Source organism: Misgurnus anguillicaudatus, chromosome 17, assembly GCF_027580225.2.
Source record: "Misgurnus anguillicaudatus chromosome 17, ASM2758022v2, whole genome shotgun sequence".
Lineage (NCBI taxonomy): Eukaryota > Metazoa > Chordata > Actinopteri > Cypriniformes > Cobitidae > Misgurnus > Misgurnus anguillicaudatus.
This window is the reverse complement of record NC_073353.2, coordinates 13,357,903-13,375,020: the sequence shown is the minus strand read 5'-3', so window position 1 is coordinate 13,375,020 and position 17,118 is coordinate 13,357,903. Positions and strand designations below refer to the sequence as shown.

Here is a 17,118-nt window from a genome sequence, read left to right as displayed (position 1 = left end):
ATGACAGGACTTTCAATTTTATGTAAATGAACCCTTTCCAGCTTGAGAATCATTTACATTAGGCATTGGTCTCACACTGGGGTTGAATCACAACATGAAATGAGAGAAGAAATGAGCAGCTTTCTACTCCCTGGCGTTTTTCCTCTTCACTTTCAATTATCTGTGATGCAGCCTATCTAGTCCTCAATAGCTATTTTATTGTTAAATACTTGTTGCGTGTGCTTTAATCTAACACTATTACAATATAAATGTGTGGGATTTCTTGGACAACTAAGGCATACATTGTACATGTAATTTAAAGGAACACGCCCACATTTTGGGAATTTAGCTTATTCACCGTATCCACCACAGTTAGATGAGTCCATACATACCTTTCTCATCTCCGTGCGTGCTGTAACTCTGTCTGACGCAGCCCCCGCTAGCTTAGCTTAGCACAAAGACTGGAAGTGAATGGCTCCAGCTAGCAATCTGCTCCCAATAAGTGACAAAATAACGCAAACATTTTTCAATTTATATGTTGTGATTTGTATAGTCACACCGTGTACAAATAACAAGGTCATATGAGATCTTTTAACAGTATACATACTGGGAACTATATTCTCAGAAGGCGAAGCACTGCTAATTAGGCGGAGTGATTTGCACAACTCTGCCCGAACTCTCACCAGGGGGCTTCTCGGTTGCTGCAAGCAAATCACTCCACCCAAGTAGCAGTGCTTTGCCTAAATAGGAAACACAACACATAAATAGGAAAATGTTCGCGTTATTTTGTCACTTATTGGGAGCAGTTTGCTAGCTGGAGCCATTCACTTCCAGTCTTTGTGCTAAGCTAAGCTAGCGGGGGCTGCGTCAGACAGAGTTACAGCACGCACGGAGATGAGAAAGGTATGTATGGAGTTATCTAACTCTGAGGGATACCGTGAATAAGCTAAATTCCCAAAATGTGGGCATGTTCCTTTAAAAACGAAATGTGAAATAGCATTGATCTCTGATGACCAATAGTAATTTAGCAAAGTGCAAGGGATGTTAAGAACAGAGTCACATACATTTGTTCTTTTTTTACTTTTGATTTAGACACAGCAAGAGATTAAAAAGAAAATGAATTCTTACCAAAATCCTCTTTCTGTCTTTCTCAGACAGGAATTTCACAGGTGGGTACTTTTGGGTAAAACTGTAAAATAAAAAAAGATTATTAAACTAAAAAATGAAACTAATAAACTAAAGCACATAATAAATATTTTATGAAGATATTTAAAAAAGTAATTTCTACCACATAAGGTGGAAAACCCGCCTATAATCAATAACCAAATAATTAATGAAACCAAAAGCAAACAGGATCTACGAACGAATAAAAGATCCTAACCCTGACCTGCATTCATTTTCTCTCAGAGCCGGGGATTCTACACCTTATCAAAAAGTAATTGGGGGGTGAGGAACGACTGCGTTGTGATTTTGACCCTGCCTGTTTTCCTGCACGCCAATTGAAGCCATCAGCACTCTATCACCCTTGTCTACCCTTTCCAACGTACACCCCCTGCAGATTGCTGCTGAACCCTGACTGATGGTTTAAAGACACATGGCTAACTCACTGTGTAATTTCTGCCATGGTAATTTCAGGCTGTGAAATGGTCTATGCCCACGCCAATTGTATTCCCAGGCCTTTGAACATTGTTTAACTGCTGTTTTCGGCAGAAATCATCACATTTTATTTCCATTTCATCTTTTATATTTTGGATTTTGCCAATTCATTTCAGTTTGAAAAATAAAACCTAAAATTACAAGTACACAAAGTAAAAAGTTTTATGCAGTTGGTATAAAGTGAAACTACAAACTATTATCACATTATTAAAGGGGTCATATGACATGATTTCATGTTTTCCTTTGTCTTTGGTGTGTTGAAAGCTGTTTGTGCATATCCATAAAGCCCAAACCCAAAGATATTTTTCCTAAAAGTAAAGGCTCATCCACACCTTCCTAAAATGCCTCATTCAACACACACCCCTACGTCTCTGCGTGGGAAGATTTTCATTAGACCGCCCAAATGTATAAGCAAACAAAGGTGGCGTACGTTTTATTCTCACTGTAGTATTGTTGCAGCCGCCACCATGTCGTGGTGACGCTGTGGTTTGGAAGCTAATATTTCAAATATAGTAATATCAAAGAGTATAGAAGCACAAGAGGGGAAACTCTCATTCGTTTTTTGCAACAGTCCCTAAGTGGCGCTTCAGTAGCGCGGCCGCCATTTTGGAATGAATATTCTCACAGTCAATTCATTCTCAATTCACTCTCAGCGAATCTCACAGCCAAATCAGAAGCGCAATAGTTAGTTTCTCAAATTAAAATTTTGTTCACTTGCTACACCTACACAAAATGCTGTATTGTCTTGTATGTATGTATGTGTTGTGTTGTTGTTGTTATCAGTTGTGGAATCCAATCATTAAATAGATACACATTTGAGGGGTTTTTTTCTTGCTTTATGATGTAATTCTATTTTATGCTACTTTACACATTTACTACTATTATTAGTTACCAACTCCACTAGGTATGAAATATATTTTGTACATATTAATCCCCTGGATCCCGCTACAAACATTATAATCTTATAGAACAGTGTTTCCCAACCCTGGTCCTCGGGCAGCCCCTCCCAGAAAGTTTTAGATGTCTCCTTATTTAAAACACCTGATTCAACTCATCAGCCTCCTTCTAAAATGGTAAACATGTGTCCCTAATAAGCTGATGAGTTAAATCAGGTGTGTTAAATAAGGAGACATCTAAAACTTTCTGGGAGGGGGTGCCCGAGGACCAGGGTTGGGAAACACTGTTATAGAACATGATGCATTGCTCTGTCAGTTATCCTATAATTGCCACTTTTGGACAGTGGCTGTGTTTTTTTTTACTTAATCCATTTCGAGCAATTCGGATGTATATGTGTGTATATGGTTGTTTATATGGAGCCAAAATATTATATGTTTATGTCAGTATGTTTGTATGTAAAATTTGCCTATATAAAAGTGGAAGACTTATTTTTATCTGAAAATAAGTTGTAAAAAGGGATTAATGATCACTGGTCTGATTGTATGTTATTCTGTGTTATTATCATTCAGTTTGAATTTGATCTTTTAAATGTACAAAGTAGCTGATATTGCCATCACTTCTAGTTGACTCCCGAGTTGCTTTCATTCCAAAATGGCGGATTTGTTTAATTAAAGGCCGGGTCCATGAACCTTGAAAGCCAATGTTAATATTTAAATCACCTAAACAAACACACCCCTACCCCAATAGAATCTGGACCTTCTTTTGATAGACCCACACATTCGCCATCCAGGTGATGTTGTTTATTAGACACGCCCCTTACTGTTGATTGGCTACAAGTGTGTTTTGGTAGTCGGCCCGACTCCCTTTCCAAAGTGTTTGTCAGATATCGTGCATTCCGCCTTTAAATCGGCAAACACATAATGACGGACAAACTAAAATCACAGACGAAGGGTTTAATACAGGTTAAAGACACACTATGCAGTTATTTTACCTTAATATAACAGCTTCAAAGTCATTTCGATGCTAAACGAAGTCATAGTAAGGCGAATAATCCCCCTGTTGAAGCTCGGGAAGGACGCCGCTACCACAACCAGCAATGCAAGCTTGATAGAACCGCCCCTGACAAATCTCGCGAGAATCACGACTTGCTTTAAGGGAACGACGTCACACACGTTAGGCTTGTTCGACTTCGTGCGGCGCTGCAGGGGCCGGCAGTCGGATGACGTAGAAGTGCCGCGAGAATGATCCGAGACGGCGCTTTGGCGTCGTCCGGCTGTCGGTTCCTGCGGCGCTGCATGAAGTCAAACAGGCCTGTAACAACAACTGCACGCGCGCATTTGAGACGTGATGCTCGATGAGGGAAACAGCTAAGAAAACCCGTTCGGAAGAGAGTAGAAAGCGAAAAAGAGAATCTGACCGAGTTAGGAACCGGACAAGAGTCCCACTCGGTCAGGTTTTTACTCGTTGGCGTGAGCTAATAGACAGCCCTGGATGCAAAAGGGATGCTGATCTGGCGATCTTGTTGATGGACAAGTAAGTAAATCTCTTATTTGTAAATTTGTTTGCGGTCTATGTTGTATGTGGTTGCGCTTGCCTGTAGTGTGTATTTTTTTACTAAGCTGTTCATTCATCCAGTGTTGATAATTAGACCAGTAAAATAACTTCAACAAGGGTCTAGCTAGCTTACGATCATAAGAGCATTTAGCAGACTTGCTAACAAACACTCGTTTCTCTTACATGTTTTTTTTGGCCATCTAAACTCAAGTGTTGTGTTGTGATGTGTACGTAGTCATTTGTCTAATTTCGATTTCTTATGGCCAACGAATAACGGCCAATGTTATGAAATAATGCAACGTATACAATTAACTTTGTCAATGCATTTTGTAATGTTTACATTACAATTAAAAAAACAAATAAAATTATACAGTAGACATAACGTTAGACTATAGACTGTTTACTTGTGATTAAGCTGCAATCTTGTAAAAACGTAATAAGCCAGCAAACGCGGTAGGCTACTTTATTATTATATGCCTACTCTACAATTGGCATAAACTTCTTATTATCCTATTACCATCATCTGTAGTTTAGTAGACATGCAGTAGCCTAATATTTGTATGAAATTGTGAAACATTCCCTGGTCATTATCTTCGGAGTCCATCTCACCCCCAACACTATCCTTACAGGTACATGCAGAGTGGGCGTGCGAAATTACGACAGTTGCAAGTTTTCCCCAGTGACTCTAGGGGTGTCTGTTTGACAAAAACGTCAAACTGCATGGAATGCCTTTAAAGTAATCTAAGATTTGTTCATCTGTGTTTAAATTTAAGTGGTGCAACACTACTCAAATTAAAATTAAACTGAGATCAACAAACCCCAGATCAGCTCTAAACTCTGCTTAATGGTATCCCTGTTGGTGCAACCCACCCAATGTCTTTTTAACCTGCTTAAACACATTGCATTACACTGAAAACACAAAATAATGTACTTTTTAGCAATGTCATATGACCCCTAAAACAAATTTCAAATGATGAGAATATGAAAAAAAAATCTTTACTAAAAGGACAGTTAAATTGCATATCAAGGCAATTGCTCTATTTTAGATGACAACAAATTGTACCTAAGCTCAAGCTCGTGTATCTTCTCCCTTAGGGGTGCCACTGCCTGCAGGGAACAGAGAAACATTCACAAATGTATTATGTTTGATTATAAATATGAATGAGGTGAACAGTAAAAGCTGCGATCACAAGGGAATATTTATGGGATGTGAAGCGACTAAATCAATTAAGTGTCACAACAGTGCAATAAAAAGCACTGACTGCAGAAGGCAAATTCAAGATCAAAGAAATGCATTAAGATATAAATGTAAATGAAATGTGAAGTGGTGAGGACACAGAAATTGCTACTCAAGTAGAGTGCTAATATTAAAAGCATTATTAATTAAGCCAATCAGAAATGTGGGTTTATATTATTTGATGATATTTGAATTATTTTAACGAGTTTAATGTATTTATATGGAAACTTCCTATGTAGTACTCATTGTGTTACTAACTTTTTCTGACTGTCAGGCCTTATTAAATAAAATATCAAGCATCAGGCAGAAAAATAAATGTCAGTGTTACCGAAAGCAATCACAGATGCATCCATATCAGCCTCTGTATGCTTTTGAACACTTTGAACATTAAGGTCAGTCAGATATGGGCAAAGGCATTTTCTAATGAGGTTTTGTAGCAGGTGATAAGCAGACATTTAAAATCTATAATGAGACGATAGGGATCATGGTTACAGCGCTGAATTTTAAAGCAAATCTTTGTATACACAAACCAATGTAAATGAGTTTCAGCCGGTTTCAAACAAGACACTGATAAAGTACACCGTGCCCAAACACTATGTGAAGAGTAAACATTACCAATAGATTCAACCACCAATACTAGATTTACTTAAAGAAATTTGAGGACTAATTGCCCGTGCAGAAGTCTCTGAGCATTTACATTAAGATGCGTTTTGGTCGATCGGATCAAGAGTTGACGATAGAGAGACATGTCCATTCACACCTAGTGTTTTAATCAGTTTCTTTTGTGCACTTTCAGACGCTTCCATCATGATTACTTTGAGGGGATGAAATGGGCGATAAAACACGAGCAGGAGATATGACGAGTTTACACATTTACATACCCTTAACAAGAACACCTCAGTGGCCCTGCTATCTTAAGAATTAACACTGTAATTCATGGGCAGATATTCTATGATAATTAATGCATCAAAAAAATATTAGAAGTCGGGGTTATGTAGGTTTAAGCCTGGAGTATAGTCTGTTCTTTTAAGTGTGCGCAAATGTACGCACACGGTCGAACGCACAGCCATGCAGAGTATAGATTATTTGTATACAGACGTTCGACACATGCGCATTGCGACTAAATGCAAAGCATCCCCTGGGCTACAAACTACATTCACTGTAGGCGCATGCGCGACCTACGCATACAATGTAGGTGGGGTATCAAAAATCCGGCATTGCGCATACAGTACGCACGCACTCTTCTAATGACGAGAACTGCGTCTCGTGTACTGTATGTGGGCCCTCGAGTACACATAAAATGGACTATACTTCTGCCTTTAGTCTTAAGTGTTTAGAAATAAGTGAAAAACTAATTATTTGGTGAGTTTTTTGTTTAAAGTGCTTATTTGTTTGAAAAAATATATTACTTAAGTTGTTCAAAATATCTTTAAAAAACTGGCAACGGGTTTGTGGGCGCCACAGAGGCTAGAACTGGCATCTGCATCAGAGCACCTCAATTATTATTTAAAGTCAATATTAAAAGCTCGCTCATAAGCAGTTGTACCTCTCCAACATGACATTTTTAAAACAAAACAAAAAGTATTTGACAAGACATTCAGCGCAGAACTCATCCACTGGTAAAAAGTGGTTTCTATTTGACAAGTGGTTAGAGAAACAATTGGGTGCCAACAAGAGAGCTTGATGACAGCTATTACATTTTGTATAAGCAGAAGTATAACAAAGAGAACAGTTAACTACACAATTATGTTTAGCACTTCAGCTATTCTTTTGTTTTAGCAAATAAGCATAATAACTGGAACCAGCAAAAACAAATAAGCACTGCTGGTGTCTTGCACCCCGACTAGGAAACTTAATTGGTATCAAAGGAATAGTTAATGAATAATTAATTATAATGTGTTCTTGGGTAGCTGCAGTGTTTTTCGGGGGCTTTAATGCACAATGGTTGTAAAGAACACATCCAGCGAAGATGCTGTTGGTGTTAACGATAACAAGGATGCAACAAATACTAAATTGAAAAATCAAAAGCACAGTGCGAATATCCATATTATCACATTATGCAAACCAACCTCATCTATCCTTTGCTCAATCTTCATTTCACCTTGTTCTTGAATAGACCTGTGGGGAAAACAACAGAAGACTTTATCACTCCCACAGAGATATAATAAATACACAAACTTTAGCTTGCAAAACAGCTTACAGAAAAACACGATTCTTTCTTCTTTCCTTTAGGTCAGTTTGAGACACAAAAAGATTCACAAGAGTCAACAGTCCCACAAATGAGTGTTGACACATAGAATAAACTATTTTGTAATCCACAGCCCCGTGAGAGAGTCTATATCTGAATAAAATACATCCAAGTTAGCAGAAGAGACAGGCTCCTTATTAATGACTAGTTTTGCATTGAAATCTTGCTTACCGAAAACCAATAAAAGCTTCATGAATGAAGTCAAAATGCTCTGTTCCTTAACTGTTATTGTAGGTATTTGTGTTTGTCCTCATTATGAATCTATTTTGAAAGAATTCAATTAAAGTCCATGTAAAGTCGATCTTGAAAATAGTTTCTAAACACATTATAAATGCTAAAAAATGTATTGCTAAAATACACTATAAAGACTTTTAACTACGTAGTACTAAAATTACAGATCTTTAAAGGTGCAGTGTGTAATTTTTAGAAAGATCTCTTGACAAAAATGCAAAATAACATACAAAACTATATTAGGGGTGTATAAAAAAACACATAATGGTTCATTATGAAAGGTTCATTACCTTAGAACAAGACCTTTTTATCTACATACACCGAGGGTCCCCTTACATGGAAGTCGCCATTTTGTGCCGCCATTTTTCTACAGAAGCCCTTAACGGACAAGTTTGTCTCCGACGATGACATGTTTGTCCGGTGGTGGCTAACGTAGCTTCTCTATGTGTTTCAGAGGCGCGGCGTGAGCGGTGGACTGGGCCGTTGGTTGCAGTTCGCGACCTCACCACTGGATGCCACTGAAATTTACACACTGCACCTTTAAACCGTTTTTCACCATTTCTGAAAACAGTGGCTTGATGATGCACTTGAGCCACTGTGCATGGCCCCGCCCCAACACAATCGTGAGCATGCATTCATGTTGCAGCAGTATTTGAAAGTTACGAGAGAGATGGCAGTTTTCCCGCAAGTGGGCGTGGTTTAAGCGTCGACAGCGGACACACCCCCACCGCTTGAGAGTGGAGAATACTACGTATTTTTCCAACATTTCGATCAATTATTTTATTTACTTGCCAATTTTTTTCCATCATTCAAATTTGGTTGGGTGGTTGATAACATATTTTTCTGTGGTGTGAAACTCAGACCACATTTAATATCTAACTTAACAGGAACTTTAAGAACTTTTAGCGATGTTTTAGGTATATGGTTAATTAAAAAACTAATATTTTAAAGCTAATTTGATCGTAAGCTACCAATAAGTATCACATTTCATGTTATTTCGGTAATGCAACATACTTTTGAGTTAAACTAAATATTTGACAATCATGAAATGTAAGTCGTAATCAGATTTTTATATGAAAAATGTGCATTTACTATATTAGAAAGAGAAGCCAGTTCTAAATGTGAGTTTAGCTTACATTATGGAGGACAAGAAACACTTTTACATCCAGAAACACTTTTTCTCACATGGGAGGAGGTTTTTGGACCATAAAAGCTGAATTTCAAATGCACTTTCATGATCTAGATGTCCCCTTAGTAAAACTTCTTGTGAATGTTCTAAAATGTGAAATGTTCTTCCTGGCAAGCTTTTGTAAAAGCTGTATTACAGTGGTCTCAAACTCCCTGCTTGTGAGACATTTGTGGCCTGCATCTGCTGTAAAAAATATAATCTGGCCCGCAGATTATTATTTATTTAGTTTCATTCGTTTGATTATTGATGTAAATGTTTAAGAGTCTGTTCACAGTCGCGTCTAAAACGCACGTTAAATCGGTGTCAAGGCGCTTCTTTCCTCTTTCCAAAGCACTCAGGAGGTTGCGCATCTTCCGTTGCTACGCAACCATGAGCGTGCTCTCCATGACGGCGAAAATAACAGAATGTGTGATCGAATTTTAATTGCTCATCTTCACCTCACTTCAATCATATCATTGTCACCATGCGATCGGTTAATCTGGTCGGGACTTTGGAGTGTTCGTCCAGAGAAGATCTGTTACTCTTTGGGGTTACTCAGCTGTTATTCAAAGAGGGGGGGTTAGTTCACGCCAAGTCACAGCTTTAATGGCAACACCTCATGTAGGGAGGGAGAGGTGGCGATGTAATGCAACACATATTGAACTACAGATAAGAAAAAGAGCAGCAGGTGCCCAGGTTAGGAAAAGAGGAAAAACGAGGTGAAACGTGCAAAAGATAAAAGTATGTATGCAGCTCAATATAAGTATAGTATCTCATTATGTTTCTTGCCATACAGTTACACATAGAGCAGTATATTAATTCATTTGATGTTCCAAAAATGGAACATAACCAAGTCAAGTTTGTGACCTAAAAAACACTACCTGGTTGCAAACATTTTTAATAGTTTTATAATCGAAATCTGTCAGGAATTGAATTTGTTAGTTTAGTGCACGGTTTTAATATAAAGTTATTTAAGATACGGTTAAGAAAAGATTTATACTGTTAAAATAATGTATAAAAAGACAAGCTGACTGTTTATATATTTTTAAGTATTATTATCATATGTTAAATAACAGATATAGGTATTTGCAGTAATATTGTGTTTTTATGTTAAAATAGTTATGCAGCCCTCCGACATAATGTCAATCTCAGAAATGGCTCTAAGCCAGTTTGAGTTTGAGACCCCTTAAATAATGGTAAAATGGCCAATTGGCTGCCTATTACAATTTGGCAATAGTCCAAGTTGTCACATTTTCATGGAATATAAAAATGGTAACACAATAAGGTTGTATTTGTTAACATTTTGCATTAGCTAACATTACCTAAAAATTAACAATTAGTCAGCATTGACTTGATGACATTAGTAAATGTTGACATTTAGTATTAACTAAATGTTGTAGTATTAACTAAATGTTGACATTTAGTATTTACTAATATGAACAGTTGTACTGCCATTAACTAACACTAACAATACCTAATAAATCAATTAAACAGTATTGCTGTATTGTTAGTTCATGCATTTAATAATGCTAACAAATGCAACCTTATTGTTAAGTGATACTGAAAAAATGTATTGCTTTATGCGCATTGCAACGTAAAACATGAAAAAGGCACACTAATGATGTCAAAATCTGCTCATATTTAAAATAATAAAGGAAAATATGTTGTGTTTTATTAGCAGATGAGTAGGCTGAAAAGCGTGTGAAATGTTTGTAGATATTGTAATTACCTCATATTTGCATAAGTTCCCCAGACAGCTGAAAGGAAAACAGAAATCAGACATCAGTGCCAAAATTTAAAAGCATACACTCATACAAAACCAGTTAGTGCCATCATAACAGTAAAAATAAATATGTAGCTAAGCTGTAAGGGTTTGTTTAGTTAAAAAGGGGGAGGTTCACTTTTTACAGTGTACAGTGGGAAAGAAAGTTTTCAAATATTGAACTTAATTTTCAAATCTTCAGATGTAAGTTAGTGATGGTGGGCCTTTATATAACAAGTTGGGTATTTTACACTTAAAGACCTGTTTTTTACACTTAAAGCCATGGAATAGAACGGTTTTGACTGAAATTTGGACATATGATGCTGGCCCGAGAATTTTAGGGTGTTTGTTGCATCACCTCCCACCTCTACAATGGGTCTAGACTCAATGTGCACTGGAACAATCCTTCCTAAAATGCATTAAACACTCATTTACAAAGATGTGAAACTCACCGAGTGGTCAGGGGTGTTCACTGATATGCTCACACAAAAATCGCTGCAAAAGATGCTTTCCAACAGGTGTTTTACCATTCGTTGTAAACTTGTGGACCTATTTTTCCAAACCCCTCACACCTGTACATTTTTCACATTGAGAGCTTGAATAATAGACACTCCAGCCCAGTTGGTGGCGATAATCCGCCTTTGCCAATTGCAAGAATACAAACAACGTTCCGGGCACATAGCATATCTAATACAAGTCAATATCAGTGAACACCCCTGACCACTCGATGAGTTTCACGTCTTTGTAACCGAAAGTTTAATGCATTTTAGGAAGGATTGTTCCTGTGCACCTATGCAGCCATTGTAGAGGTGGGGGGTAATACAACAAACACCTGGAAATTCTCGGGCCAGCATCATATGTCCAAATTTCAGTCAAAACCGTTCTATTTCATCATAAACAATCTGAAAACAGGGCTTTAAGTGTAAAATACCGAACTTGTCCTTTAATAGTCACAAACAGACATCTGTACTGTGATTTACCTAATTTACGTAATACTGTAACTAATTAATAGCAAGCAGAAGGTAACAGTGCTCCTAACGGAGCTATCAATAAACAATATTTAAACACTAAAATAATGATCACATGCACATGTTGTCTCATCTAAATGAATCCTCTACAAATCATAATCTTTTAATAGGCAGATACATAAATTGAAAATATAAATCCTGCTAGAATATCTGAGGGCTGAGAGGGTCTCCAAGTCTCATAAATAAGTGAAAATTACTCTACATTAATAATACACAATTTCACCATTCAACACCCACAAAAAAACAATACCTCAAAAACTAATAATCCAAAACATAAAGCCAAGCAGAGATTAAAGAGGTGAAAATCACCACCATAAATAACACACGCACATGTTGTCTTCTCCACTGCCTCTCATCCATCTAACACACCAGCACTTGTCCTTATAGCTGTTTTAAGTGTCCAAGTAAACCCTGGTGCACCTGACACAAAACCCAAAGCAAAAGGTAAGCGTGAACAAAAATGAGTTGGAGTGGTAATTATGCCTTGATTTGATTTGAGCAGTTCACTCCAAGTGGCCTTACTGCGGTTGCCACAAATTCCTGGGTGGTGTATGATTTATTACAGGCTGTCCTGTGAGCATTGAGCAACCAACTTGGCATGTGTTGCCCAAAGCCTTGCCAGTGCAAGCAGAAGAGCAAGAAACTCTCAATCTATTTGGGGAATAGGGAGTACAAGTTCTGCCACCCTGTTAATCAATATGGAAATTATGAAGCGTGTTATTTATTTATTTATTTTCTTGGCTGAAGACACAGAAGTACGCCACTGTTGTTTCCGACAATTCAAAAAACATTTCAGTATGCCATTCCCATTCAGCCAGAATCACAGAAGAATAGCCAATTTCACTGTTTTCCCAACACTGATTTATTTCTGATGACCCACCACAATATCAACACTGACCGCCATAAAATATAATTTCATCCTATCTTCATTTTTTCTCTTTTTATTGCCTCTCAAATAGGGGTAGGTTTCTTCAAAAATATTTTTATTAACAAAAAGCAGAGATAATTTTATTCTTCTGTTAAAGATCAGATTTAAAACATCAAAACATACGCAGACAGAGTATTTACTGCTTTTGGATTCATGTATGCAACAGTGTTTTATATGTTGGGTAAGAGCACCACCTAGTGGATAATAGTGGAAATATGAATTGCCGTAAAAAAAACTTAAAGGCGCTCTAAGCGAATCTGTGTGATGTCACTTTTTGTTGATGTTTGAACTGTTTTCAAACAAACAGACCGTGGCTAACTCCTCCTCCTCCCTTCTGTGCTTTCATGAACGCGCCCAACCCCCACCCTCAAATCCTTCTTGTCGTTTATTGGCTCGAAAACTTTGTTATGGTTTCTGTTTGTAGGTTTGGCCACTTTGTTTATATTGCAGTTTGTGGAGCCTGGGCTGTATACAGAGATCACTTTTTTACAGTTTGAATGGCGGACAGGCAGCAAGCAGATAGTGAGGAGATGTGTTTGCTGTATGTAACAAAAAATGTTTATGGTCTAAAATGCGTGAATTCGCTTAGAGCAACTTTAACTGGCAGGAGATAATTTTTTTATTGACAAGATAACTCGTCAATGGCAGGGAAAGAGTTAAAAAAGGTAAAACATTACACAACTGTTGCGTTTATCCTTGTTTAGCAACAAAAATGTGCACAAGATAAAAGGCTTTATGGGCATTCAACATCCCAATAATAGTCTGAAGCGGAAATAGAGACAGAGCGCAGCGCGTCATAAACCACGCCCACCGGGGGGGAAAGCAATCCAACAGTCTCCATTGACTTTGTATTGCGAGAGGACGCCTCCTTGTCATTTCTGGCTTATAACAAAAACAGAATAATGCCTAAGGGGGCTTGCACACCAAAGCTTTTACGCCCGCAGCCGGTGCATGTTTTCAATTGTTTCCAATGGAAGCTTGGCATTTTTCAAACTAGCCAGCAGCTAGCGGTTTTCTTCCGCGCTGAAAACCGGCGCCCGGCGGATTTCCGCGCTCAGCGCCGAGCACCGAGAGTTGAAAGATGTTCAACTTTTGAAGAAAAGCTCCGCTCGTCAATGTCAGTTTTCACACGGCCGCCCAATCACAGTGGAGGAGGGGCGGGATATTACCACAGCAACCAACCGGCTCGCAGCTGAAGTATCACAGCTACCAAAGCGCTCAGCTGAAGAAAGCTGGCCCTCAGCTGAAAAACAGCTGGCATTCGGCGTCCTCAAGGCGTTTTCCGCCGCGTTTAAAAGTTTTGGTGTGTCCAGCCCCTTAAAGCTGCTTTGTGACAATATGTACAGCTAACAAGCCAAAGAACCCAGAAATACGTTTTTATAAGCTGTCGACCCCAAGAAACGAGCGTTTAAAGACACAAAAATGGATACAGGCAACTTTTCATAGTACTTCTATTAGTAGAACTGCGTCCACTAGGGGGAAACGTAGTCGGCGATCCACTTTATTCTCCTTAAAGACTGGGTTTTACGGCTCGACAGCTTATAAAAACTTATTTCTGGGTTCTTTGGCTTGTTGGCTGTACATATTGTCACACAGCAGCTTTTAGGCATTATTCAGTTTTTTGTTATTATAAGCAAGAAATGACAAGGAGGCGGCTTCTCGCAATACAAAGTCAATGGAAACGGTTGGATTGAATTCCCCCCCGGTGGGCGTGGTTTTCAAATTTGCATAACTGCGCTCTGTCTCTATAGCATGCAATGATGTATCAAAAATGCTAATTAACACGTGAGGTCATCCGGCACAAAATCATACTGAAAACACTGCAATTTAACAAGGCAACATTAAAGATTGTGAAATAAAACGAAATGATTGTGAAAGACAGACTGAAGTAAGCAGACTTTGAAACATATCAAATAACATCTGTTTATGTTCTCACAGTGGCAATATTATTTTTAGCATAGCCTATCAGTTAAAGGTGAGGGAAGTTGTTTTCTGGGGCAGGTGGGAAGAAGCCGTACACTGGTTTTTCAAAGTCACTCTCTTGGTAAGCACCCGTTTTGAGTCATGTGGTCTTTTGAGATATCCAAAGAAACCAGAGCAGATCTAAATTGCAACCTTCATGACCCAAATATACCCTTCAAATCTTTCCTAAAAAAAAAAAAAAAGTAAAACTAATACTCCTCCAGTTCACATAAGGCCAAAACCATAAACATACTGATATTTGAAACCAACACAGTAACGCAAGAATGCATTTGTGTAATATGTGCATGTCTGTAGTTGATTCAGTTTAACTGGTGTTTTTGAAAGGTAAAGTCTGACTCTGTAGAAATATTTCTGTAATTATTGACCAAACCTGCATCCAGGTTAAGAAAAGACAACTAGGAACACATCATGCATTACATAATAATAACAACTGAAATCTTTAAACACGCCTTTGGAGGAATGGTGTCATGTGCTGCTTTATAAAGCAATATACAGGGTCTCTGTGCAGTATGCACAAAACAGAAGTTATGAAGAGTTGAATGAAAGGCATTTCAATAAAGCACTAGACCTGATATGGTACACACATTATATGTACATGCCTTTCATAGCAGACTACATGCAATTAGGGCTGGACAATAATTCAATCAATTTTTCACTGTATATATTTTTTAAATAACAGTGATATGGTTTCTAACACATTTCCGATATTTCGATATACATTATGGCGTCCCATGGCCGTTCGCATGTCACGTCTAAAAACGCGAATCAATGTGTTTCTTCCTTCCAAAGCACACTCCCGTGCCGTGTTTCGTAGCTAAATAATCATGAGAGCGAGGAAACCATAATGCCTGATTGGATTTAAATTGTTCATCTGAACCTCGTGTGAAACCATATTGTTGCGATCAATTAATCTGGTTTGGACTTTGGAGTGCTCGTCCAGAGAAGAGCTGTCACTCAGAAGTATGAGAAGAAGGTGCGGGTTTAGTTCACATCAAGTCACAGCTTCCAATGGTAAAACCATATAGGGAGGGAGAATTGGAGATTATGACATTAGCCTCATTATGAGTATGTATGTAATGTAATACTGTATGCTAGTACTGTATCTAACATATCATTAGCTTGCTATGCAATAGCAAATAGAGTTTTAATATGAATGTTTCTGTCCAACTATCTTATGTAATATGAAATAGCCTACTACCATTAAAGTTTTAGTCTCTTTTTCTTGGGCTATTTCATAATTTTTTCCACATATTACTTTAACAGCAAATTGATCAAACCTATGGAACTATGAAAGTCCATTATACTGTGACTGAAGAAACCCATTAGTTTGAGACCTAATGGACGCAGTAGTAGTAGTTGTATAAAGGCTAAATGTATTGTTTTATAAGATGAGTCTTTATAGATTTGGCAAATTCATTCATTTGTTCAGAAGTTTGTAGGTACAGACATTTGTTGTGGGCATTTTTTGCAGTTTATCCAAAACTTTTTAACATTCATACCGTATCAACCGTTATTTAGAAGTATACTGGCAATAAAAATTGTGGCCATATCGTCCAGCCCTACATGGTAATTATGGTGTACGTAATTAAGGAAGCGATTATTTAAATCTCGTTTGAATGCGCGCTGGCGTTTTTTTTCTTCTTCGCGAAGCAAGCAGGGCTGATTTGTCATTGACGATCTCGATCTGTTGCACAAAATTTACGTCATCGTCGTCTTGTCAGTCATTTCTTTCCTCACGTTAAATATAAAATCTCCCGCAGCAAGCTTTAAAGTGATATAGAATTCATGTGCAGTGAAAATAATTGCTACAGTAGGCTACAGTATGACTCGCTCTTAAAGCGACAGTAGCCCCTATTTTTCTGATTGAAAAAATTATCCAATCTGCAACTGAAAAAACATTGTATGATCCAAACTGTGAATTTTGTGACCCATCGAACCACTATTAATAAGAGGCTGTTTACACTTGGCATTAACATGTGTTTTCGTCGATCGGATCACAAGTGGACGACGTTAATGCCAGGTGTAAACGGTGTTCAAAACGTTTTGAGCTCGTCCACTTTCGACCACTTTCAACCACATCCAGAGGTAGTCGAAACCACTTTCAATTCGATCGCTTTGGAGTTGCGGAACGCACATGTGGTTGAATGCGTTCGAACAGCCACACGCGACCGCCTTCTCTCCGCCCATTTATCTAATCTGAGGTATTAAACACAACTTTTACGTCTTTTTTGACTTCTGGCGTGAACATTCGGTGAACAGCGCTATTTTTAGCCTTTCATTGATAAAACTAAGCGGCTGATCTCTGTAGTTTCGTTTTGAAAGCGTGTGAAAGTTGCGCGATCCTATTTCATCAATTGCGCTGAAAATTCAAAGAAAGCTCTTACATACTGTGCAGCATGTTTACTTGCTAAACAAGCAGTGCACTCCGACATAATATTAGTTTGCGT

The 17,118-nt window shown here is 38.0% G+C and overlaps 1 protein-coding gene across 1 annotated transcript in view; it reads right to left on the bottom strand.

Annotated features, from left to right (window-relative positions):
• Window positions 1–17,118, bottom strand: part of uxs1 (UDP-glucuronate decarboxylase 1) — a 71,425-nt gene that overhangs the window by 44,642 nt on the left and 9,665 nt on the right. Inside the window, exons 2-5 of the mRNA XM_073854988.1 lie at window positions 10,700–10,727; window positions 7,393–7,441; window positions 5,150–5,193; window positions 1,108–1,168 (exon numbers count right to left, since the gene is read on the bottom strand). Of these exons, the coding sequence (XP_073711089.1) occupies window positions 1,108–1,168; window positions 5,150–5,193; window positions 7,393–7,441; window positions 10,700–10,727 (182 nt within the window). The remainder of the gene's footprint in view (window positions 1–1,107; window positions 1,169–5,149; window positions 5,194–7,392; window positions 7,442–10,699; window positions 10,728–17,118) is intronic.